This window comes from Equus asinus, chromosome 8 (assembly GCF_041296235.1).
Source record: "Equus asinus isolate D_3611 breed Donkey chromosome 8, EquAss-T2T_v2, whole genome shotgun sequence".
Classification (NCBI taxonomy): domain Eukaryota; kingdom Metazoa; phylum Chordata; class Mammalia; order Perissodactyla; family Equidae; genus Equus; species Equus asinus.
In genome coordinates, this window is record NC_091797.1 from 34,788,224 (window position 1) to 34,813,360 (window position 25,137).

A 25,137-nucleotide genomic window follows, 5' to 3' on the forward strand; every position below is an offset into this window, starting at 1 on the left:
GTTCTTCTTGCTAGACCAGCTGTCCCTTAGCAACGCCATTCTCCCTACCCCCGCCTCCCATGGCAGTAGATGCCACAGCAACGCATTTTTCCTAGGCCTAGTTGTCTCATTCCAGCCCTTTAGCCCCTCACTGAACAGCTGGGTATGGTGGGAACACTGCGTCGGGCACAGGGGGCCACAAGTGTAATCATGACAGAATGGCACAACTGCCCATCCCAGGTGGCTTCTTGTCCCAAGAGTCACTGGCCAGGCTGTCTCAAGCCTGACTATTCCTTTCCCCACAACAGCACCCATTCCCCCCAAACAATGGAATTCATCTGAAAGTCAACCCAGAGGCAGGAGACAGTTTTATTGTGGAAAAGCCGAGATGGGAGAAGTCTGAAACACCGACAGAATATTTAGCCCATCTATTTACAATACATAGGAGTTGGGGGTTCCCATGCACATCTGTATCGCCCTCCCTCAGCCTCGGATGTAGTTATCCCCTTTAACAATCATTTTCTTTCTCTGGCCCTGGGCCTGCCATTGGCCACAAAATAGACACAACTTTTCAGGGTGAAATCTCATCACGTAATTCCTAGGCACAATCTCCTAATCCCTGCCCAGTCTACAGCTCCTATAGAGCCCTCTGGGGGCCTGCCTGCTCAGTGGAGGAGCCTTCAGCTGGGGTTGTGAGGGGAACCTCGGGCATTGATTCAGGTGGGAGGCCACTCTCTTCTCGGAGACGGCCCTGATAGAGCCGGCGAAGGCGGGACAGCTCTCTCTCTGGTGGCTGTTTCCAGCTGTACCACGGGTACCAGGGGTCACCTGAAACCAGGGTGGGGGCTGGTGGAGTAGCACTCACAGCTCCATGAGAGGTACTGAAGTCAAGGTCCCGCGGTTCAACCAGGGGAACGTGGTAATTGAGGAGACCTAGGGGATTAAAAAAGAGAAAGCAAGGAGGAGTAGTTAAGATTAAGGCAGTAAGGAAAATGACTTATAAAGGGAAGGAGGGACCAGTCAGAGCCACTGTGTACATTTATGCATGTTGTACACTATAGAAAGGCAACTGGCCAAGGGAGCAAGTGTGGGCTGACATACTGCCTGGGCTCTTGCCTGCACCAAGGCTATGAAGCTGCATCTGCCCTAATGGAGGGGCACCTTTTTCGAATTTGTGCAAAGGTGTCTTGGAGCCCAGGGCCAGAAATTTATACAAATATCATTCTGTGATCTACCTATGGCACTGGGACCAATAGTTATAAAACAAGCGGGAGAAGAAAGGAAAGAGGGGCCAGCCCCATGGCCTAGTGGTTAAGTTTAGAGTGCTCTGCTTCAGCAGCCTGGGTTCGGTTCCTGGGTGCAGACCTACAACGCTTGTCAGTGGCCATGCTGTGATGGTGACCCACATACAAATAGAGGAAGATTGGCATGGATGTTAGCTCAGGGAAAATCTTCCTCAAGCAAAAAGAGGAAGACTGGCAACAGATGTTAGCTCAAGACTCTTTCTCAGCTTGGGAGGGGGAAGGGGGGAGGGAGAAGGAGGGGCCAGCCCCGTGGCCGAGTGGTTAAGTTTGTGTGCTCTGCTTCAGCGACCCAGGGTTTTGCCAGTTCGGATCCTGGGCGCACACCTAGCACTGCTCATCAAGCCATGCTGAGGCAGTGTCCCACAAAGCACAACCAGAAGCACCTACAACTAGAATATACAACTATGTACTGGGGGACCTTTGGGGAGGAGAAGAAGAAGAAAAAAAAAAGATTGGCGACAGATGTTAGTGCAGGTGCCAATCTTTTAAAAAAAATACGCCAATGCCCTGGGAGAGGAAACTTTAGTATTAAAAAAAGAGAAGGAAAAAGGAGGAACAAGGGGACAAGGCAATGACAACGTAAGAGAGTCAGGAGAGGGAACAAGGGACAGTGAAGTGATGAAAGAAGAGTATCTTGGGAAGAATATGTTGGGTGTTATCTTCTCAGATAGGTAAGAACATTTACATCCACCCTCTAGCCCTAAGCCACCTTCTCCACATCTATCAAAACTGCCCTGTGCCCCTTCTCATGCTTACCATGATCCCTGGCTTTCTGGATGGCTTCGGTCAACTTCTTGTGCTGCTTCATACACACCCCTGTAGGGAGAAAAAAGGTAACTCAGTGCTCCTTCTATGAGACACGGTAAATAAAGAACACAAGTGTTTCTATATGGTGACAGAGAGCTGGATTTGGAACACCTGGCTCTACCTAATGACCCCATTCTCCTGAGCCCTCCATGGGCCTCAGCCTCCCCACCTGCCTAATGGGAACCTGCCTAATGGGAAGAATCCTCTCTCTCTCTCTCTCAGAGCTGGGATGAAGACTTCGGAGTGTCTAGCCACTATAGAGAAGCCATTTAATAGTAAAGACTCCAAGACAGGAAGTGGAGCATAATTCAAAGGGCAGGTGTGGTTAATTAAAGGGTTGAGTCAGATAACCCACAGAAAAAGATTCAATAAAAGAAGAAAGGATTTCAGATCCGGGGAAAGTGATCTGAGAGAGTAGCAAAATAGTCCCTTCAGGCTTTTACAGCCTGACCATAAAACTCTCTGACAAACCGAACTCCACTGAACATGCTGCCACCCTCCAAATGGTGGATTCAGATTATCCTTTGCAAATTGATCTTGCTTTAGAGCAGAGGCTGGCAAAATTTTTCTGTGTACGGCCATATATTTTAGGCTCTGCAGGTCCTATAGTCTCTGTCTCAGCTACTTGACTCTGCCATTGTAGCCTGGAGGCAGTTGTAGACAATATGAAAACAAATGGACATGGCAGCAAGCTAGATCTGGCCTGTGGTTGTAGTTAAGGAATAGATATAATCTTGAATTGTTAAGATAACAATTCCAAATTTGGGAAATCTAATTGAATTGTCAGTGGTATAAATGCACTGACGTGTGACAGTCAATTTTTGAGAGCCTTTTGTAAAAGTGAAGTAATGCTATGGAAAGAAAATAATGACCACCATTTATCTTTTAAGAGCTACAGTTAGATCGTTTGCTTACATTCGTACCTGCCTGTATCTTTGGTTCACATATTAGCATATAAGTATCCCCATTAAGCCAAGACTTCCACAAAGTTCAATCACACTCTTCATGCCATAGTAGGAGCCACCAAATACCTGCTGTCTGACTGACTAAATGAGAAGTGCTCCAAGGAAAAGCTATTCTGCTGGTGTCAGGGATGACGGGCTAACCTGTGTATGGAGCATGGAAGATGATGCCCGTGTGGGCGCAGACAAACTGTTCCAAGAGCTTCACGTTCTGTGGGGGAAAGTGGTAGAGAAACATGAGAGAGGGAGGGGAGAGCAGTAAGACCTTGAGAGACTGAAGGTGCACAATCCCTACACACCCACATGACAACCAGAATCCCTCTATGTCTTTCCAGATGCTACCCTCCTTCACGTCCCAGTTTTAGCGCCATCACTTGACTGAACACATTCTTGAAACCTCCAGCAAACTTCCCCCCTTTCCCGGCCTCTCAACCCTTTGACATGTACACCTTACATTCTGTCATTGAGACTCACATAGAATTCTCTTCTTCAGGGGTTAGGTTCTAAAATCAGCCCTTCATGCAAAAAACTGGGGACTGTCAGTTGGCAATTCCTGATATCACCCAGGAAATGTAGTATATGTTGTAATATGAATGTATAAATGATTAATGTATATAATAGCATGCTGTACGTAATATATGTATTTATTAAGGTCAATTTTACGGTTTTAATTATGTAGAATGACTCTCAGCCAGCAAGTTAATCACAGGAGGTGAGACCCAAGGAAAAAGCAGGTACACTCGTAGAGTGGAATGGCAGGCAGATTCATCTGAACTATTCAAGTTGTAATCTTTCTCTCTCCCTTGGTTATGTAATTGATTATAAACGATATACTCAACTGGTTATAATCTCTTTTTATATCCAGTCGTACACAGTTGAAATCGAGAAGTTATCTATTAGACTTCTCTACAACCTGTGTCAGAAGAAGCCTGAGGGCAGTCGGACATCCCCACCCTCTGACTGACAGATGAATGCCCTCCAACTTTCCTGATGACTATCCGTTCAACTTCTGCGCTAACCCCTTCACTGCATGCTCAGAAGAGCATTTTCCCATTTTCATTTTTATAAGGTTTCTGAAGTCTTTAAGGAGCAATTCCTGTCCTTCTCATGATGAAGCCTTTTTGAAAAAATAACTAGACTCTATACCTTGCTTCATGTATCTGCCCTCCAGCCCCAAGTCTCAGGACACACCAAACATCAACATGATAAAATAAGAAAACCTCAGGAAAAAACTAGCCCAATCTACTTGCTAATAATTGTGATGGCTATAAATGAGCTTTGGGCATTGATTTCCCATTAGAAATAGGCATTTTTCCTGCCTGCCAACTTACACTGTAAATTTCATAGTTAAGGGATGAAGCTTTTTAGTATAACTCACAGTAGAGGGCAAAAAGATGAAGGAAAAGATATATATATATATATATATATATATTTTTTTTTTTTTTGGTGAGGAAGATTGGCCCTGCACTAACATCTGTGGCAATCTTTCTCTACTTTGTATGTGGGTTGCCACTACATTCATTGATTGATTGATGAGTGGTATAGGTCCATACCCAGGACCAAACCGGCAAACCCCAGGCCACCCAAGCAGAGTGCTCCCAGCTTAACCACTACACCACTGGGCCAGCCTTAGGAAGGATTTTTTATATTGCTAGAAAGTCAGTACAAAATGGATTGTAGGGGCACTAGGATATGAAAAAGAGTAGGGCACCTCTGGTGATCTCCTTATCATTGAAAAGAGGCTCCAAATCTTCATGCTGGAGAAAATATTCTCCTTACCCTAAAGTCGACATGCAGCTTGTGATCCCGGCAGATGGGGCAGGGATTCCCAGCAACTTTATTTCCACGCTGTAGAGAGAAGAAACTAGCAGGTGAAGGTATTCAAAGGCCTGTCAGAAAAAGTGCTGCCGCCACTGTCACTGTAGCCTCCACCTCTACACCTCATCCCACCCATGGCCACCCTCCGAAACTTACAATACATGTCTTTCGAGTCCGCTGTGGCGGTATCCCACCTTTGTGGTTGCGACGGTAGTCAGCCCAGACTGGGCGAGACCCATAGCGATTCTGGTATTCTGAAATGAAAGACCACACAAGGAATTCCTGGGTAGGGGTGGAGAAGGTGTCTTTGTCCATTTATTTCAGTCCCCACGTGACTCTCCCCTTCCCCATTTAAAGGTACCTTCTGAGTCCAGGTATTTCCAGGGTTCATTCTGATAAGGGGAAATAGGAACTGGAGGCAAAGACTCTTCCTCAGGGGGGGCTTCAGTGCAAAGAGTCTGGCAGGGAACCTACAAAAAGAGGACAAGAAATAGCAGAATGAGTTCAAGGAAGGCACTTGATTGTTTTGCTGCCTACACCTTGAGGAGAAGGGGAATGCACGCCCATTGTGTTAATGGAACATAGCAGGAATACATATGGAAGGTAGCATTTTTGTTAGTGTTAAATTAACACCATCAACAACCACTCTCCCTATCTCCAAATGGATCTTGAAAGAGAAGCTAATGTTAAGGGATAACTAGGATAGGTGCCTGGGAGACAATCTTATTTGAAAAGACAACTGAAAAACTTGACACATATAAGGTATTCATGTTGTGGGGATGAACTGAGTCTAACGGAGGAAAAGACAGAATAAAGGAAAAGGGAGGATGTCTAGCTTCTTGGAAGTAAGATGGGTGGCAGGGAGGGGATACAGAGGACAGGTGAGTGTTCAGCTCAATTCAAAGCCGAATCATTGAGTTGCCCAGCCTTATAAAAAATGGAAGGTCAACAACATTCCACATGGCAGAACAAACCTGAGTCCTAACGCCAGCTTTAAAGCTACCAAGCCTATTATTAACTCCATGGTGACCCCTGTCACCTACTCTTCAATCCCACTTTTGGGAGTGGCAGCTGGGTAAGCCTTCCTATCTCACCCTGCCCGACCAAGAACCTGTCCTGGCTCTACCAAGAACCTCCAGGGTGGTGAGTACATGAGACTGGAGGAAAATCTCAGTCCAAAGGACTGCGTTAAGGCTCTCATGTATGCTCTGATAAGAAACTGATTTAGTGAGATAGAGAGCTAATAAACTGGTCCCCAGATCGTGAGAATGTATCCTTGTTTTATTCGGAGATAGCAGGCCTGGTAGAAGTTCGTGTCCCGCAACCCAAGGACACGCCAGAGCATCACAGGTTTAGACACCAACTGCATGGTCAAGAGCTGGTTGTGCATGGCCAAGGGGTCCATTTCTTCACCTAGTTATTTAGCCGAGATGGTAACTTGGGAAGAGGATGACATCTAAGCCTGGCTCTTTGCCCTTGGCTCGGGATTAGAAAATACGCGCAGTATCCAGGAGGGCGATGGAAAGGGGGAAGGCGGTGGAAGCAATGTGTTGCCTACACAGCCGAGGCACAAGCACTGGGCAAGGTCTCCGCTCCTGGATTCCCAGCAGTGGAGGGACGACCTAGAGAAGATATAGGTAAGTTGGGGTTGTACAAAGTGTGCTCCAAGGAGTTACCTGAACTCCGTAGGCACCTCTGAAGGGCGAAAGGCTAGGAAGGCGCCTCAGCAGCGTATTCAATACGGAGGCCGCCATCTTGACGTACGCCCAAAGCAGGAATGGCCGAAAGGGAGACTGCGCATGCTCCAGGAAACTGACTAGGGTAGGGCCAAGGACAAGCCCGCAGTGCGGGAGGCGGCCGCGTACTTGCGTCAGGACGGAAGCGTGAAAGGGGGGCCGTGGGGAGAAGCTAATTTCAACTGCGTCACAATCGAATTCGGCCTCAAAACTGCGTTTTTGCTGAGCCAGTCACTATGACTCTTAAATCTCATTCTTAGAGTTTGCCTTTTAAACAATTTCGAAGGCGATTTGGACCGAGATCCTGTCAGTGCGCATGCGCCGGCCTGGTTCTACCAACCCAGGGTGAGAACTGTCTCGAGGGCGGAAGTGGTGGAAGGAGAGGAAAGGGAGGGGCTAGGCTCTCTGGTCACGCGCACGCGGTGGGGGCCAGGAAGGAGGCGGAAGAAGGTGCCGGGGGGGGAAGGGGCTGAGCGAAGGCGAAGGAAGGAGAGCCAATAAGCTAGAGAGTTGTCTTTTTGGTTGACCAATGAATTCACGCCTCACGCACAATGTCGCGCGACAAGGGCGTTTCACTAGCACGTTTAGGCGCGTTGGGCGGCGTCCGGGTATAAAAGACTCCGCCCGAGCGGGCAGCCGCCATTCTGGGGTTCGTTTAGAGGTAAGTTTCGGTGGTTTGGCGGTTAGGGGGTAAAATTTTGCGGAGTGCGTTGCAGTGGGAAACGGGGTAGGCACGGGTTCCGTTGAGAGCCATGGCTTATATAAAGCGGCTGTGTTCGGGATGGGACATGGAGGTGTTCGGGGATAACCAAGATGGACCTTTTGGGTGTTTAAAAGCAGCCCGTACTGATTACATCTTTCTCCCTTGTGTTCCTTTTATCCCAGGTTTGAATTTTCTCGGAGAAAGACAGGCCGGCCACGAGGAAAAAAGAAACAAGCCGCAGCAACATCTAAGCCCTTGAAAGGATCCTGAGAGGGGGGAAAGGGAAAACAGCAGCCACCAGCCCAACCACTTGTGTCTTCTGCCCCTTCCCACCTATCTTGTCCGCCCCACCAGCCCACGCTGCTTGGGACTTGAAATCTGTGGCCGAAGGACTGTCACCACATAACTTCAAAAATAATCAACCACCCTCCCTTCCCAAACCCGCCCAAATTCACTCATCCAGCGTTTACTTTTTTGAATCCACTCAGAACTTTTTTTCTACGACCCCCCTCCCTAAATGGAGTTGGGTGGGGGGGGAAATGAATACTGAGTTGGCCTTTATTTTTTTTAAGAGACTTTTTGATCCAATGAGGCCCCCAAGTAATTGAGTTTTGGGTCCTGGTTGGTTGTTTTATTTTTTTTCTCCAAAATTTTAACCCCCTCCCCCCTGAGCCCGAGGTGCTGACGTCGCAAAAAAATTGGATAGTAAGTGTCGAATTTTCAAAAACCAGCCTTGCAACAAGAAATCAACGTTTCCCGTTGTGAAACCAAAAATAATGAGAGGAAGAAGTGAGACCATAGAACAAAATAGAGAACTGGAGAAGGACCAAGCCGGTCACTTAATCTCCATTAAAAAAGGGCCTTTGGGTCTAAACAGTCTTGTTCTCTTTCCCCTACCACCTACCTCTTCCTGCCCTGCTGCAGGCAAGGAGAGCGTGGAGGGAGGGCCAGCAAATGAGGATTTTGATGGTTAACCCTTGGTAATCCAGCCAATTTCCAGACTGCCAAAGCCATAGTGTTTGCTTTTTATAAAGAGGAATGGTTACCTTCCTCTCGTTAGCAGTCTTCAAAAGGGTTAATGAGCTCACATACAAAAGATGGTGGATCTTGTGGCCCAGAAGTCCCACTTCTTTGTGTGTGAGACAAGCAGGGCGCCTTTCAATTTGCCAGATTAATAAGCAATCTGTACATAAAGATTGCAGGGTAAGGAGATGGGCAGAGAGAAATAATAGCTGGCTATGACTTAAAATGATTGTTAAATCCTCTCAGTTTTAATGTAATTTGCTTGGGGTATATATTTGTGTGGTTAAAATAGGTGGCAATCTAGGAATAAAGATTGCAAGACACTTAAATCAGGGCAAAATATAATCTTAGAGCCAGTACATACAAGATAATACTTGGGGAGGTAGAAATGTTTTGTAATTGTTGCAGATTGCATAGGTTATTTAAAAGCAAAAAGTGATTAACATTTTAACTTGATACTTTATGGTGGGGGGATACAGTTAAATAAATAGAGGGTGGAAAGGTTGGGAAATGTGGAATGCAGGAGTATAATTTTAAAAGCCATTTAGTGCAATTGAATGCTAGCTTTCTAAAAGATTTGTGTCGTTAAAAGGAATTTTTTTCTTCCCTGCTTCAATATGGCGACTTTCCTTGTCCTTTTGTCTTCCAAGCGGCGTCGCAGGTTGTGTGTTGACCCATTTTTCTCCTGTCCTCCCACCTCAGCCCTATTTGTTGAGAGGGGTCCAAGTCCTCCCCCTTTCCCTTTCTAGGGAGGATGGGGGTGGTCGATCGGAGCGGGTTGAACCTCGATTGCAAATTCAATTCTTCCCCGCAGAAAATTGTTCTTTTAATATTTTAATTGCTTTTATTTTCACAACGCTCTTATTGACTCAAAATAGGTCAAAGACTATTCGGGATGGGGGGCTTTTTTTGTTTTTGTTTTTACTAAAAAAGGGTGTTTTTTAATGTAACTAGCTCCCGGCAGAGCCCGGACAGCTTTGTTAAGTTTTCCTCTTCTCCATTACAAAATGGCGTCCCTGCTTCTTTGTTGTTTTTCTCCCCCTTTGCCATCCAGAGCTTAGGGCCGCCCTAGAAACTTGGTCAAGGGGGAGGAGCAGCCTTGAAAGGTGATGTAATCAGCTTTCTTCCTCCTCTCTCCACCCTCTTGAAACTCCACCCCTGAGCAGATGCCTTCTGGAGTCCCTGTGCACGCTGCTGCGAGACAGGAAAAGACATTTTCCTTATTTTCTTTACAATGTTATCTTTTATAGCCTTTATCTTAACAGGAAAAAAGCTTATAGGAATTAGGTCTTCATGCTGTCCGTCTCCTTGGGCGGCTCTGGTTTTTACATTTAATAATGAGAGCCTGTTGCTTTTATTTTCACCTTTCACTCATCGCAACTGCTTGGAAGTTTTCCCTGCTTCAGTTGCCAGGGGTGGAAAGCCCGTCCAACCAACTAGAAGACTGGGAGCTTTTTAGGAGAGTGTGTGAGCGTGTGTGTATGTATATATGTGTGTTGGGGATACTGGGGAAAGACACGAGCTTGTGAAAGAATAACGAATAGACAAATGGGGCCTAATGACACTGGAATGTGCCATTTCTGCTCAGGAAGCAGTCCTTGGGCCTCCTGCATTTGGTCGCTTTGTATAATGAGAATCTGGGGGAGGGTGGGTTCTTTAGGACTTTCTTCTAAATCGCCCTTATTCCCTCCTCTGGGTTTGGGGATAAACTCTTTGTGTTCAGTGCTGTATCACGTTCTCCAGTTGCTTAGCTCCTGTACATTGGTACTAGGATGAGAAGTGAATCTTTAGGAAAGGAGGCTGCAGTTGTAAACTCAAGGCAGGGGGAATCAAGCTACGGTTTCTGGTAAGCAAACCCTTTCTGGTATTACATTTCACAACCTTTATTTCTTTTTTCCAAAGAGCCACCTTTTTTGAATTTCTTTTTCCTTCCCTTCTAAAAGAAATTCCTTAAAAACATTAATGGGAAAATATTGTCCTCTTCATTTTTCAACTCGTGCAGTGCTGTAGCAAGGGGTGCATGTTCGAAAGCCATGCCCTATCTGAGGGGGGTATGGGGTCCTGTCCCTTTCTTATCTTTCTTCCTCCAACTTTTTCAAAGTCAGATCTTTATCAGACTCTCCATATACTTCTCATTTTTTAAAGTCCTACATTAAAGCGTGGAGGTTCTAGGCAGAATTGGAAAGCCATTTTGTACAACTGTCCTGTGGTGACTTGGGTGAGACTTCAGGGCTAATTTTCTACTGGGTACAGATTCTCAAATTATTACTTAAACTTCTGGATTGGATGGGAGGGACTCTTCCACATGTCTATTGACCACAAGTTTTTTTTTTATCTTTTAAGCAGTTTGCCATGTGCCTCTGCAGCATACCTTCCTTGGGAGCTGAACATTCTACCCACTGGGGTTCCTGATCTCTAGTGAGCAGGGGATTAATAAAGATCTTCCTTAACATGGGAGATGGCAAACAAGGTCTTCTAGGGAAACCAAATCCAGTCCATCCAGAGAAACTCGGAGAACCTGATCCTTGTAGTTTGTGGCCAGAGTTCTATTCTAGGACCCTCTTCTATTGGGGGGTGGGTGTGAGTTTACATCCTTATTGAAAGGCAAATAAGCGTTTTTGGGGAGATCCTGTACCAGGTTTTCAAAATGACTTTGAGGAATAGGGGCTTACTACCTAAAAGAGGGGTACAACCTTGTAAATCACCTGAGAGAGAATTTAGTCCACTCTTGCCTCAAAATGCCTAGGAAATGCCTCAAACACCAGTGAAAGGAAGGAGAATATAAGGGGTTAGGTACAAAGCATTTTCATTTCCAGAAGTGTTTAAGCCTCTAAGTTAAGGTAAACTCAGACTCTTTCCTCCTTTGTTAGAAGAGTGTTGTGATTGTTTTTAAAAGGGCTGTGGCTTGCATACAGTTTCTGCCCTGAGCCAGTTCAGTTCTGTGTCATTGGTGATGGCTATAGAATAACTAGCTGAGCTAGATAGTTTTCACCCTATTTAATTAAATAAACCTCAAGTAATATGCATTTTGGAGGCAGGAGTCAGTGTCACTTCTGGACTTTTAATTTTTATTTCTGGTAAAAACGGAAATTCCCCAGTGCCTTTTGTCAGTAGCTCATGTCTCTGCCTGCAACATCCTCCGTAAGGAAAGCACAGCCTAGGACAAGGTGGAGATAAGGCCAGGGGTTGCTTTCTCCCCCCTCCCTCTGTATGTTCTGCCTTCAAGGAAATTAAAACGTATCATGCCCTGGATTATTTTTGGTTCCAGAAAGCTTCCTCAGACTTTCCTTCCAGGCTCCAAATATGAGTAGGTAATGTTAGGACACTTGGTCACTGCCCCTCCTTCCCTGGTCAGCTCGTTTGCCTTTCCTACTGTAGGCATGGGCCAGGAATTTAGGCTCTTCATTCCTTTCCGCTTGAGTGCCTTGGAACTTCTTTCAAAATGCACTGACTTCAAAGTCAGGAAATTAGGTTGTAAGATACTTGGGGTCCTTAATTTTAAATCACTATGAAACTAATCTGCCTGGAGGGAAGCCATCAGGATAAATCCTGCTTATGTTTTCTCACATGATTGGTGCTTGTGAGACAAAATTTAGTTATGTTTCCAAGATATAAATAATAGGAAAAATAATAGTGGAAAGTGAATATTTAACATTTCTTCTTTGTTTCCTAGCTTCCCTTGACTATTATTCTTGCTTGTTATGAATGGGTATTAAAAAGTTGTCCCTGGGTCCCATTCCCAGCAAAAGGCACTGGACAGAATTTAGCTTTGTGCTCATTGGTCTCTTTTTCTCTAAGGATGGTTATTCTGTCTCTTGACTCCTAGTCTCTCAAGTGAAAGGACATTTGAACTTAGGTGACAGTTTGAGTTTCTGGAGGAAGAAGGGATAGCAGACCTGTTGGCTTAGCTGGCAGTTGGGTGTGCAAAAGGGAGTTCTCTGAGGTGATGTATATTCAATTCTGGGTTTGGATCAGTGGGGTCAGCTGTGTTTAGGGGGGACTGGTTTGAAGTGATAATTTAAGGCTTTTTTGTCAAATTGTATATATTTTGATGATATGTATTACTTTGGATTCCTTCATTGCTTTTCCAGTCTCTAACAGACAGGAAATCTGTTTTATATATCCCTTTATTGTGTCTATATATCACTTTATAGTGTCTATCACTTTATAGTGTCTTACTACATGGGAAAAATTCCTTTCTCCCTTGTGTCTGTCTCTGTAAGGATCACTACACTTCAGTGGATTTGGCCTGTGGACTTCTAATCTTACCTGGTGTTCTCCTTGAATGTTTTTTCCTTTTACCTCAGGTTCTACCTGTACTTGTGGCGGTTCCAGGGCAGCAGTGACAGCACGGTTAACCCAGCTTTGCTCACCTCGCAGCATTTTTTACCTCATCTCTCTCTCTGTTCAGCCCGCAGGTTATGATCCCAAGAACCAGCCTCCTCCCTGCTTCTGCCTCTTCTTGTCTAGGTTCTTAGGGCCTATAAATTTAGAAATTTATTGACCTTTTTGGGGGAGAGGGCTGAAAAGTTGAGATTATTATGCTTATTTTTCTTTTTTGGTTTGTCTGAGAACAAATAGAGCTAATTCACATTATAAGAAACCTGTTCTCTTTTCTGCACATCTTTGGAAAACCCTGATTTGCCCACCCTTCTGCTGGGATGTGGGTTATCTCTTCTAGAAGCAGGATGCAGGGGATTTCTCCTTCCTCCTTCCTACCCCGTTAGCTGCATTTTCCAAATGCAGATATTACAAGGTGCCTTTCTTTTTTGGATCTCAGAAGCCGGTGTTTAGAGTTAAGGCTGGATAAAAATCTCAGAACCATATTGATTCTGAATGACCTCTCTGGAACTTGATTCTGGCCTTGAAATTGCTTCACTCTTCTCTGTCCCATAACAGCAGTCTAGCGTTTAATTAACTCTTTTCTAAGCTGGTCTAAAGTACTTAACATTTACTGGCTTTTTCAAGCTTCTAGCTATATCTGTTCCATTATTTTTGGCTCCATGGTTTCTAATTTCAGGCCTTTCTTGGGGGGCCTGGTCTTAGATGGTGTGATTTTTGTGGGGGAGTAGGGGGTGAGATTCACATCTTTGGTTTTGAAACCACAAACCAGACTTGCTCTAAATTTTGAAACAGTAAAAACTTCTGCAGTGTTTGGTTAACGAGTGACATTCTGTTCAAGGCTTAGGTGGACCTGTGTGGTTCCCTCTGTATCCATTTGTCTTTGTTTCTGGGAGTTAACCCACAACTCCCCTGGGGGAAAGGTTCTGTTTTCAAGTTTTGTTTTCTTCTCCATCACCTACCACTTGAGCTGATTGTTTACTGGTGCAAGCAGAACATATCCAGCCACTTGTGGTGATTATGACTCTTAATGGGCTAAGAGGCAAAGGAATTGACTCTTAGAAGACATTTAGCCCAGGCACTCCAGATTGGCCCTGTTTTTAAGAAGCTACAGTTTTGGTTTTTTTTTTCAAGCCAGATTTATTAGCAACTGAGGAGAGACAGGACCTAATGATAAGCAAAAATGCCTCAGAGAGTTGCACATTTTGTTATGGGGACGTGAATCTTAGCCCTAATACAATCTAGTGAAGTTCAGCTGTCCTAGGAAGGATGTAACTGGGAGAGAAAGGTGTGTTGCCCCAGTCCTCCAATCTAATCGTCTTCCTGTTCCGTCATGTATTAACACCATGCTTAACTTACCAGGGCTGTTTTCTCAGCGACAGTGGTCTGTGTTGTTTTTTTCTTATCTAGAAAATGATGAGTATAGTTGAATGTAGATTCTGTAGTCAGTCACTATATTTTGTCAAATGCAGAGATAGAATTTGTTAGAGGGCCTACTGGGATTGTCCTTGCCTCCCATTTATTCTGTGGTTTGTTTTGTCCTCTCATCTTAGAAACCTCTATCATGGGTTCGGGTCCCATAGACCCCAAAGAGCTTCTCAAGGGCCTGGATAGCTTCCTTAACCGAGATGGGGAAGTCAAGAGTGTGGATGGGATTGCCAAGATCTTCAGGTGAGTTTGTACTGTTCTTTGGATTCATTGTGAGTGGAGGGTATTGTGTGCTGTAATATGTAACTAATTTTCTAAGGCAGGCAGGAATGACTTTCTGGAGAGGAAAGGGAGACTCAGTAGAATAGAATTCAAACCCAATCATTTTAGAATAAGTAATAAGAAAAGATGATCCCTTGGTCCCTGACTGTAATAGAATCTGGATATTTGGAAATTCACAGTCCTCAGGGAGTCACACTTTTGGAAGGCAGGAAGGAAGCAGGGGAGCCAGGTAACAGAATTCTTGGTTCTGTTTTCGGTCACGTTTCACATTCCCAAAACGTCATTTTCCTTCAGGGACCCTCAGGTTTCCCAGGGGAAAGCAAATGACTAAGCCAGTCCTGAACAGACTAGAAAGAATGGTTGTTAAGGGCTAGGACTCTTCACCCGGGAGCAGAAGTAAATGTGCCCTGCGTGTCAGGGAAATAGTGACGCTCACCTCCCCAGATCAGAGACTTCAATGTCTCCATCCTCCCTTGGGTTTCCATTTCACTCTGGATCCATCACATCCCATCCTCAAAGAGGCCTGTGTGACCCTCTCACCCTAGAGCAAAGTCCCAAACCATCAGAGATCTCGAGGCACTCCCACAGATTAGAGACTCTCCTGCTAAAAGAAGAGGTGCTCTCTGGCTGCTCCATTGCTGACCTTAACTCATCTCTTACAGTCTCATGAAGGAAGCACGAAAGATGGTGAGTCGATGCACTTACTTGAACATTCTCCTGCAGACCCGTTCACCAGAAATATTGGTCAAGTAAGTGGGGATCTGGGTGGCTGGAATGGGAGGACGTAGTTAGAAGGTGGGGGAGGTGAGGCATGGGGTTCCTGGGTTGCTGATGAGGGACTAGGAATGTGGGATATTGTACTTCCAAAAACCCAAGAAGGGCAGTACAGACTCTCTCCTACCTGCCTGCAGGTTTATTGACGTTGGTGGTTACAAGCTTCTTAACAATTGGCTGACATATTCAAAGACAACCAACAACATTCCCCTCTTGCAGCAAATTCTACTGACCCTGCAGCACCTACCGCTCACTGTGGACCATCTCAAACAGGTACCTTCAGTCTTTACAATCCCAGTTCTTCCTTTCTGGTATAGCCGATAGATGCAAAACTCACACCAACTCTCATTGCCTGCAGTCTTGTGTCTCTGAGGTAGAATGGTAGAAAAAATAGGAATTTGGAATTAGAAGACTTGATTTGAATTTATCTTTTTGATATTTGGGGCTTGGGGCACTTCATTTGTCTGAGCCTCAATTTTTTCATCTATGAAATGGGAGTAATTGTACCTACTTATCTGGGTTGTTGTAAGGATTAAGTAAGAATATGTCTACAAAGGTTTTGTAAAAGGTAAAGTAAGGTATCAGTGTTAGTTGCTGTTAAGGGACCCTTAAGAGATTGTGAGTGAGTTTGTGGGGTGGTTAGTTCTGAGTGGGCTTATTTTCCTCATGGCATTTACCTTTCTGCTGCTCCCCATCTCTCACAGAACAACACAGCCAAACTGGTGAAGCAACTGAGCAAGTCAAGTGAAGATGAAGGTAGGGGCCTGTCCTCCTCTTGTCCTGGGCCTTCGTCCATTACTTCCACTTAATTACCTTCCTTTCTTTCCCCATCCTTGTGTTGTGCCTCTACTCCTACCTTCCTCTTTCTACCTCACCTTACTTTTCTCTTTCTTTTGAAAATTTAATTCCTCTAACCTGTCCCATCTTTCCTGTTTTCAGTTCCTCTTGAGATTTGTCCATTTCTATGCCACTGAATGTAAGATAAGGTACCATACTTTAATTAGAAACTGATTCTTAAGATCTCTTGGCCTAAAAGGCATACACTTAGAATTCTTTTGGGAAATAATGTCATCCTAGAGTGTCTCATCGTCATTTCCTTCTCTTTTCCTAAATAGAGCATATTCTGGTCCCTTCTGTGTCTGTTTTCATAACAATAGATGTACTGGTTCTACCAATAAACACCTTCCTATAAGACATGGCATCATCCTGACTCGTGGAGTATATCATTGCTTTGATAGCAACAGATTTTTATTTTTCCTAAGACAAAGGGTTTTGGAGCTCCTGGTAAGGGCCAGAAGACAAAGCTTGGCTCCAGAAGGTCACAGCCTTTTCTTTAGAGATTAAGGAAATGAAAATTTTAATTTCTTATTTAAAAATTTAAATAAAATGAAATTTAAAAATTTCCTTAATCCCTACCCAAGGCATAAACCCAGGAGCACAAGGTACTAGTATCCCACAAGTGAGCAATATTCCAGCCAAGATGACCCCCGATCAAAATACAGACTTGTTCTGTGTCTAAAGGGAGTGGGGTGCTAGGTCTTTTTTGGAAAGAGGCTTTGGCTGTTTGATGTGGAGGGAGCATCTAGGCTTGGGTAAGTTTGTCTAAAGTTCCTTTAGTATAGGGGAAAATTCTGGGAACACTTTTCCAAGATAAAGGATCCCAATTTTATTTTAACTCACGGTATTATTCAAGTGAAAAACATTCCTTAGCTTTCTATTCTTTTAGTTGTATTAATTCTCAGGTTTCAGGTCCTTTTAGTACCTAATTTTGTGACATCTTAGAGTGTCTGTAATAATTTGTAGTGTAACATAGAACACGGGAAATCCCATTAAATCATTGCCCATCTTCTGTTTCTTCATCTTGGGTACATTGTTCCTGTTTTCCACCTGGCTTCATTGTGATGCCTTCTATGAAAAAGGATTTAGTTATTATTCTGTACTTTTAGATCCTGAAATGTGTAAATTGCTTATCAACTGTAGTTAAGTCTTACTGGACTAATTAGCATCAGGTGCTCCAAGAAGGCTTTAGGATATTCCTGCACTGGAGTTCATGTTGCCTTAGGTACAGAAATTGCTGGTTGTGTGACTCATTTGAAGGGTTATGTTTTAAAGTTCTATGACAATCTCATTATTGAATGAGTTCATAAGTGGAGGTGTTGGCAAGAAGAGAGGGGCCATAGATAAGAGATGGTATTTGCCAAGTACAAAAGGAAAGAGCTACAAAGCTTTTTTTTCATTTATTTAGAAACAGATTCTGTTCTTTATCTTTAAATTGTCTGAGCATCCTTTTTATCTAGATAAACTCTGCTTCCACAACCCTAAATTGGTCTGTTTTTAAGCTTTTTTTTTCACCCTTGCCTCATTTAATTTTTTTTCTTAAAGCCATTATTACTAACAGCATTCTAGGAAAAAAGGTTCCCTGGAAAAAATTTTTTTAAGATGAGTCTAAATCTGCCTCCTTGAAACTTTTCATTAAGTTTGCCTTCAGGACAACACAGGCTAATACTGTTTCTTTTTAAATCTATCAGCCCTTCAGATACTAGAACCCTGCCTGCCTTTCTCCTGAGTTTAGTTTCTCTTCTTTCAACAAGTGGTTAGGGGAAGAGCAGAGGCACTGGCCTCATTCTGGCTCTGTATAGACTTGTGGCTTTAATCTCTATGCTTCTGTGTCCATGAGGGGAGATTAAAAATCTTCAGGTTGGGGCCGGCCTGGTGGCGCAGCAGTTAAGTTCGCACCTTCTGCTTCAGTGGCCTGGAGTTCACCAGTTGAGAGCCCAGGTGTGGACCTACACACTGCTTGTCAAGCCGTGCTGTGGCAGGTGTCCCACATAAAATGGAGGAAGATGGTCACGGATGTTAGCTCAGGGCCAGTCTTCCCCAGCAAAAAAGAGGAGGATTGGCAACATATGTTAGCTTAGGGCTAATCTTCCTTAAAAAAAAAAAAAATCTGGGGCTGGCCCGGTGGCGCAGCAGTTAAGTGCGCACGTTCGCCGTGTGCACTTAGTGTTTGCCGATTCAGATCCTGGGTGCAGACATGGCACTGCTTGGCAAGCCATGCTGTAGCAGGCGTCCCACATATAAAGTAGAGGAAGATGGGCATGGATGTTAGCTCAGGGCCAGTCTTCCTCAGCAAAAAGAGGAGGATTGGCAGCAGATGGTAGCTCAGGGCTAATCTTCCTCAAAAAAAAAAAAAATTTTCAAGTCACATGAGGTACATGTAATGCAGTAATGTAGTCTTTACAACATCCTCTGTAATAAGTGTTAATTCTTTTCACCTCCTAGTGTCGAGATCCCATCAGGGTTGAAAATTATCTGAATAGAAGACAACTCTGTGATTCATAGCTCCATTTTTAAGAGTTTGGGCTTTGAGCCTATCTCATGATGTTCTTAAAACTCTGGGTTACTTTTTCCATTACCCAGATTTTCACAGTATATTTTTAAACATCTCTGTTTTCTATTACTGGAAGAATAATATTTTAAATTATTGAGATATTTCCTCTTTCTCTCACCTGCAGAGCTCCGGAAATTGGCCTCAGTCCTTGTCAGTGACTGGATGGCTGTCATCCGCTCCCAGAGCAGTACTCAGCCTGCTGGTAAGTTCCTTAGTACTTTATTCCGTGTATTTCTTTCTTTCCTATGGGACGCGGCCTTCAGTGCCCTCAGCCTGCTTCACCTCGTAGTGACGGTCTTTCTCTTTACCTAAACAAAATCCTTTTCTGCTTTGCTTTTCCACAACAGAGAAAGATAAGAAGAAACGTAAGGAAGAAGGAAAGAGTCGAACCACCCCTCCTGAGCGACCCTTGACTGAGGTGAAGGCTGAAACCCGGACTGAGGAGGCCCCAGAGAAGAAGAAGGAGAAGCCCAAGTCTCTTCGGACCACGGCACCCAGTCACGCCAAGTTCCGTTCCACCGGTAAGGCCGTGGGCTGGCCTCTGAGTGGGGTGTGTGTGGGGGGGGCAGGGGGGTCTGTGGGTATATGCACACCCAGAGCCTTGTGGTGGAATGCTTGGATTTATGATACGGTTAACCTGTGGAGGAGGGAAGACTAGTGGGCAAAGCTTTGGGGTGGTGTATAAGGTTAGATGAAGACTGAAGGGTGGGAACAGGGAGGCAAAGTCAAGAGGGTGGGGAGTGAGTTCAACCCCACCACCATGTCTTTTCCCCTAGGCCTGGAGCTGGAAACCCCATCTTTGGTGCCTGTGAAGAAGAACGCCAGTGCAGTGGTGGTCTCTGACAAGTATAACCTTAAACCCATCCCCCTCAAGCGCCAGAGGTATAGACCATGTTCTGGCTTTCTCAATGGGCTGGGTGTGTGGACACGAGGGAGAAAGAAGGGGCTAGTTGATGTTGTTGACAGTTCCTCTTCTAACAGCTCCACAGCTTCTCCAGGAGATGCTGCCCCCCCTGCAGAGAAGAAATACAAGCCACTCAACACAACACCCAATGCCACCAAAGAGATCAAAGTGAAGATCATCCCACCACAGCGTGAGTCTACAGTGGGGGGATCTACTTTGATTTGGGAGCAAGACTTCATGGGAATGAATGTCCTGGGCGGGGGGAAGTTATTTTTTTCTCTTTTATTGTTTTCCTCTGATTTCTTATGTCCTTTAATTTTTGTGCCTCTGGAACTCCCCATTCACAGGATTACTTAGAAGTAATTTTAGAGATGAGCTAGGGAGGCTTATGCTGTTCAGTCCTTGGTTAGGGCCCTCCCAGCTGGCAGGATAATCTGTCATGTCAGCAGGGCTGGTTTCGTCAGTCATTTGAGCTCTAATTCACATCCAGAGCAACGGCTGCCTGCCTTTAAAAGAAAGAAAGAATAACGACGAGAATTTCTTGTATGAATTCTCCTGCACATGCTACCTGGTCACCTTGAGTTTATTGTGTCCTAAGTTGAGGCAGGGTCTCCGTTGCCCTGTGTCCTGCCCAGACTCTCTGTAGGAATAGGGTTGTGAAGGAGATCTGATGATTCCATTTTCTGCTCTTTCCTTTTGTAGCTATGGAGGGCCTGGGCTTTCTGGATGCACTCAATTCAGCCCCTGTTCCTGGGATCAAAATTAAGAAGAAGAAGAAGGTGCTGTCACCTACAGCTGCCAAGGTATGGGCCCTGGGCCGTAGGTTTCAGTGACAGGGTATAAAAGGTAAAGTAGAAGGAAGAGCCCAGCATCTCGGAGTGCTTGGGGAGGAAAGCAAGAGGAGGTGGTCTCAGATGCAGACTGGTGGCCGTGGGGCAGTGTTAGAGACAGAGTCTTCCTTTAGAAGCAGTGGGCCATCCTGCCTAGGACTCTGGACTGACTGCCCTGGCTTTCCTGTCAGCTCATTAACTTCTTTTTCTTTCATAATAGCCAAGCCCATTTGAAGGGAAAACGAGCATAGAACCAAGCACAGCCAAACCTTCTTCCCCAGAACCAGCACCTCCTTCTGAGGCCATGGACACAGACCGTCCAGGGACCCCAGTTCCCCCTGTTGAAGTCCCAGAGCTCATGGATACAGGTAAGTCTCAAAACTAGTTCAGGTTGGGAGGTTTCCTGAAAGGAATGGCCTGGGTCTGAAACCTCTCCGGCTTTACAGCCTCTTTGGAGCCAGGAGCTCTGGATGCAAAGCCAGTGGAGAGTCCTGGAGATCCCAGCCAGCTGACCCGGAAAGGCAGGAAGAGGAAAAGTGTGACGTGGCCTGAGGAGGGCAAACTGAGAGAATATTTCTATTTTGAACTGGATGAAACTGAACGAGGTTAGAGGGCAAGTTTCCTTTATAATATGTGGGTATAGAGAGTTTCCAAAGGACTTGGTTGTGCTTACATTCTTCTTGCTTTTTCTCTCCTTCCCAATAGTAAATGTGAATAAGATCAAGGACTTTGGCGAGGCAGCTAAGCGAGAGATATTGTCAGACCGACATGCATTTGAGACAGCCCGGCGTCTGAGCCATGACAACATGGAGGAGAAGGTGCCCTGGGTGTGCCCCCGGCCCCTGGTTCTGCCTTCACCTCTTGTCACGCCTGGAAGCAACAGCCAGGAGCGATACATCCAGGCTGAGCGGGAGAAAGGAATCCTTCAGGAGCTATTCCTGAACAAGGAAAGGTGAGCAGAGTGAGGTTCAGGCCCTGGGCTGTTGAGCACTTGGACTCCTGAGGGAAACGTGTCCTGGGGTAACTAAGAAGGGGGTCAAGGTTAGGAAGAAAGTTGAGGGCCTGAATAAATAATTTGACTTGGGGCTGGCCTGGTGGCACAGCGGTTAAGTTCGCACGTTCCACTTCTCGGCGGCCCAGGGTTCGGATCCCGGGTATGGACATGGCACCACTTGGCAGAAAAAGCCATGCTGTGGCAGGCATCCCACATATAAAGTAGAGGAAGATGGGCATGGATGTTAGCTCAGGGCCAGTCTTCCTCAGCAAAAAGAGGAAGATTGGCAGCAGATGTTAGCTCAGGGCTAATCTTCCTCAAAAAATAAATAAATAAATAAATAAACAATTTGACTATCATTCTTCTTTTTCCCATTGCCTGCGGCACTCCTGACAGTCCTCACGAGCCTGATCCTGAGCCCTATGAACCTATACCCCCGAAACTCATCCCCCTAGACGAGGTGAGTAGGTGTTCCGTGGCAGTGGAGGTTGTGATTGGCTTTAATGAATCTTTGTGTGAGACTCTCTCTCCATTCTTTTAGTTAGTCCTGATTGTCTCCTGTTCTTTCAGGAGTGTTCCATGGATGAGACCCCATATGCGGAGGCCCTGGAGCCTGGGGGCGCTGGAGGCTCACCTGATGGGGCAGGTGGCTCCAAGTTGCCTCCTGTTCTGGCCAATCTTATGGGAAGCATGGGTGCTGGGAAGAGCCCCCAGGGTCCTGGAGGAGGAGGCATCAATGTCCAGGAGATCCTCACCTCCATCATGGTATGAGCCCTCCTTCCTCTTTGCCACTTTCTCTGGAACCTCCCTTTCTCTTTACTCCAGTCGTCCTCATCTTCCTGCTTCCCTCCTCTCTTGGCTTTACCCTTACTGCTCTCTGTTGACCTTGCTCTCTATTCACTTGCCTCACAGGGTAGCCCAAATAGTCATCCCTCAGAGGAACTGCTGAAGCAACCAGACTATTCGGACAAGATCAAGCAGATGCTGGGTAATCATCAGGGCCAGCCCCGGGGCCTGGGGGAGGAAGCCTGCAGTGGAGTTAGGGGAAGCAGAGTTCACAGACCCTGAAGAGCAGGGGTGTTGCCACTAGGTGGCAAGACATGGGAGGGGAAGACTGGACAGAGAGAGCATTGCTCTGCCAGGTTGGTCTGAGAGGGTCAGTTGGGGATATCTAAGTGGGAAGTCATAGCACTCTTCTAGAATCTTCTTGCCAACTGTTTTATTCCTTTTTTCATTAACAGTGCCACATGGACTCTTAGGCCCTGGTCCAATAGCCAATGGTTTCCCACCAGGAGGTCCTGGGGGCCCCAAGGGCATGCAGCACTTCCCCCCTGGACCTGGGGGACCTATGCCAGGTAAGTAGTGAGTGAGAGGTTGGAATGGGCTTATCTGCTTAATTTCTGCCTGGTAATAGTATACAATTGACCAAAAGGTGGGAGGTACTTTAGGTTGGAAGGTGGAGGTTCCTGAGGGTAAATAGGTAGCTGATATTGTTTCTCTTTCTATTTTCCCCTATCAGGTCCCCATGGAGGCCCTGGGGGCCCTGGTGGGCCAGTGGGTCCACGTCTCCTCGGTCCCCCACCCCCTCCCCGGGGGGGCGATCCCTTTTGGGATGGCCCAGGTGACCCCATGCGGGGTGGCCCTATGCGGGGGGGTCCAGGACCGGGTCCTGGACCATATCATAGAGGCCGTGGTGGCCGAGGCGGAAATGAACCTCCTCCTCCTCCTCCATTCCGAGGGGCCAGAGGAGGTCGCTCTGGAGGAGGACCCCCAAATGGACGAGGGGGCCCTGGTGGGGGCATGGTTGGAGGTGGTGGACATCGTCCTCATGAAGGCCCTGGTGGAGGCATGAGCGGCAGCAGTGGACATCGTCCTCATGAAGGCCCTGGAAGTGGCATGGGTGGTGGACATCGCCCCCACGAAGGCCCTGGCAGTAGCATGGGTGGAGGTGGGGGACATCGTCCCCACGAAGGCCCTGGCGGCGGCATGGGCAGTGGCAGTGGCCATCGTCCTCATGAAGGCCCTGGCAGTGGCATGGGTGGAGGCAGTGGACATCGCCCCCATGAAGGCCCTGGCGGAGGAATGGGTGCTGGTGGTGGACATCGCCCCCATGAAGGCCCTGGCGGGAGTATGGGTGGAAGTGGTGGACATCGCCCCCATGAAGGTCCTGGACATGGGGGGCCCCATGGCCACCGGCCTCATGATGTCCCTGGTCACCGAGGCCACGACCATCGAGGGCCACCCCCTCATGAACACCGTGGCCATGATGGCCCTGGCCATGGAGGAGGGGGCCACCGAGGGCACGATGGAGGCCACAGCCATGGAGGAGGTGAGGATGCTCCCTGTCCCCCTTGTGGCTCTTGGTGTCCCATACTAGTTTCTGGGGAGCATCACTACCCTGGTATGCCAGGCAGAACATGAGATCGTCCCTTTCCCAGCATGCATGGCAGTTCCTACCCTTTGCCCTTCCCCCAAATCCCCAAGACTCTGCCTCTGTCTGAAAGTTCTAGGATGCCATAGACTGGGAGGGGGCTGGGGGGCTGTGAGGGTGGCATTGACCTCTTAGCCATCTCCTGTCTAACCATTCCACCATCATTCCCACAGACATGTCAAACCGCCCTGTTTGCCGACATTTCATGATGAAGGGCAACTGCCGCTATGAGAACAACTGTGCCTTCTACCACCCGGGTGTCAATGGGCCCCCCCTGCCCTAGGGCCCACCTGCCTGCCCCGCCCACACACACCCCTGTGGACTGCAGCCTTGCTCCTTCCACCTTCTTATGGCTTCTGTGAGGCCCATTTTTCCCTTTCCCCAGCTGATGAGGAGCCGGCCCCCTCAGTTCCCACCTGTTTGGGTTCCTGGGGGTTTTCTGATCACTGGTGCGCATTGATGTACATATTTTCCTCCAGTCTGGGGAGGAGAGAGACTGGACACATTCTGTACCCTGGACTGCTGAAGAGGAGACCCATTTGGCTTCACTTTTTGAGGAGATTTGCCCTGTAACCCCAGACCCCTTTCCAGTATTACCCTTTATGCCTGAGAACCTAAAGCTGGTTATCCTGGAGAACACCTCTGCTCTCCTATTGTGGGTCCTCCACGTGCACACAGAACTGACACAGGATCAACTGCACTTATGAAATCATCCCAGCCAAGTTCATTATTCCTCCTGGGGTGGGGAGATGGTAAAAGGGGTATTATATATCCCACTGCACTGAGAGGGCTCAATCAGGCTGGATTTGAGTTCTGGAACACATCATCCCCACTCCTCCCCTCACAGGCTTTACGTTCTGAGTCTCTTCTCAAGTAAGACTTTGCAACCTTCCTTGACCACCCAAGGCTGCATCATGGGTCTGCTAGGTTCAATGATGGCAAATTTACGTCTGCATCAAGTGGAAGTTTTAGCTGGCATAGGTGAGGCCAATGGTGTTGGTCCACCCCTGCCTGCAGCTCATTCTGGAAACTGTAAAACTTCAGTGAGACCAGCTTTTCATCAGCTTAAGCCCGGCGTGCTGGGCCTGACCGTCACACTACATGCACTGCCTTTGGGAGTTAGCACGCTCCTTGCCCCACCTGGAAGCTTGTCGGTGTGAGGCCTCCAGCTCCCTTGCCCTGTCAGCCACCTCTGAATCCCCACCAGGTGCCTTCCTGGGTGGATTCGACATGACTTGCCCTTTCCCAGCCCCCTCCTTCACCTGTCTCAGCATCAGTTGTTTTCTATGAAAACAGTGGATCGGTTGGGTTTTGTGCAGGGTCTTGGGTTCGAGCCACAATGGATTTGAGGATGAGTATTTTCTTTTTCTTTTGGTTTTGTATATTTTGTACATTAATAATAAACAGTGGAAAGAGAAGCAGCTTATTTA

At 46.6% G+C, this 25,137-nt stretch overlaps 2 protein-coding genes across 6 annotated transcripts; one reads left to right on the forward strand and one right to left on the reverse strand.

The window, feature by feature from the left end:
* Nucleotides 1–318: 318 nt before the first annotated feature.
* Nucleotides 319–6,711, reverse strand: MRPS18B (mitochondrial ribosomal protein S18B). The gene is made up of 7 exons (XM_014832279.3): nt 6,547–6,711; nt 5,232–5,340; nt 5,027–5,124; nt 4,832–4,900; nt 3,197–3,263; nt 2,040–2,099; nt 319–912 (listed from the first exon to the last, which is right to left on the reverse strand). Exons 1-7 carry the CDS (start codon nt 6,622–6,624, stop codon nt 617–619), a joined length of 777 nt encoding a protein of 258 aa, XP_014687765.3. The 5' UTR covers nt 6,625–6,711; the 3' UTR covers nt 319–616.
* On the forward strand, nt 5,980–25,137 carry PPP1R10 (protein phosphatase 1 regulatory subunit 10). 5 transcript variants are annotated; one of them, XM_070515391.1, is made up of 21 exons: nt 6,391–6,507; nt 6,867–6,951; nt 7,492–8,014; nt 14,227–14,344; nt 15,046–15,132; nt 15,295–15,430; nt 15,862–15,913; nt 18,673–18,750; nt 18,896–19,069; nt 19,325–19,430; nt 19,530–19,642; nt 20,155–20,255; nt 20,503–20,650; nt 20,729–20,887; nt 20,988–21,234; nt 21,673–21,736; nt 21,847–22,041; nt 22,189–22,264; nt 22,518–22,631; nt 22,796–23,605; nt 23,881–25,137. In XM_070515391.1, exons 4-21 carry the CDS (start codon nt 14,238–14,240, stop codon nt 23,988–23,990), a joined length of 2,877 nt encoding a protein of 958 aa, XP_070371492.1. In that variant the 5' UTR covers nt 6,391–6,507; nt 6,867–6,951; nt 7,492–8,014; nt 14,227–14,237; the 3' UTR covers nt 23,991–25,137. The 5 variants fall into 5 exon arrangements, with proteins under 5 accessions (XP_070371491.1, XP_070371492.1, XP_070371490.1 ...); XM_070515390.1 differs by lacking the exon at nt 6,867–6,951 and having other exon boundaries at nt 5,980–6,507; XM_070515389.1 differs by lacking the exon at nt 6,391–6,507 and having other exon boundaries at nt 6,714–6,951.

Bases quoted from the DNA above. Each gene is read 5' to 3' on its own strand.
- MRPS18B (XM_014832279.3), bottom strand. From the start codon at position 6,624: ATGGCGGCCTCCGTATTGAATACGCTGCTGAGGCGCCTTCCTAGCCTT. The intron at 5,341-6,546 runs GTAACTCCTTGG...CTCTTTTTGTAG, and splicing joins GAGGTGCCTACGGAGTTCAG to GTTCCCTGCCAGACTCTTTG. The intron at 3,264-4,831 runs GTAAGGAGAATA...TTTCCCCCACAG, and splicing joins AGCTGCATGTCGACTTTAGG to AACGTGAAGCTCTTGGAACA.
- PPP1R10 (XM_070515390.1), top strand. From the start codon at position 14,238: ATGGGTTCGGGTCCCATAGACCCCAAAGAGCTTCTCAAGGGCCTGGAT. The intron at 21,235-21,672 runs GTGAGCAGAGTG...CACTCCTGACAG, and splicing joins CTATTCCTGAACAAGGAAAG to TCCTCACGAGCCTGATCCTG. The intron at 21,737-21,846 runs GTGAGTAGGTGT...CTGTTCTTTCAG, and splicing joins AACTCATCCCCCTAGACGAG to GAGTGTTCCATGGATGAGAC.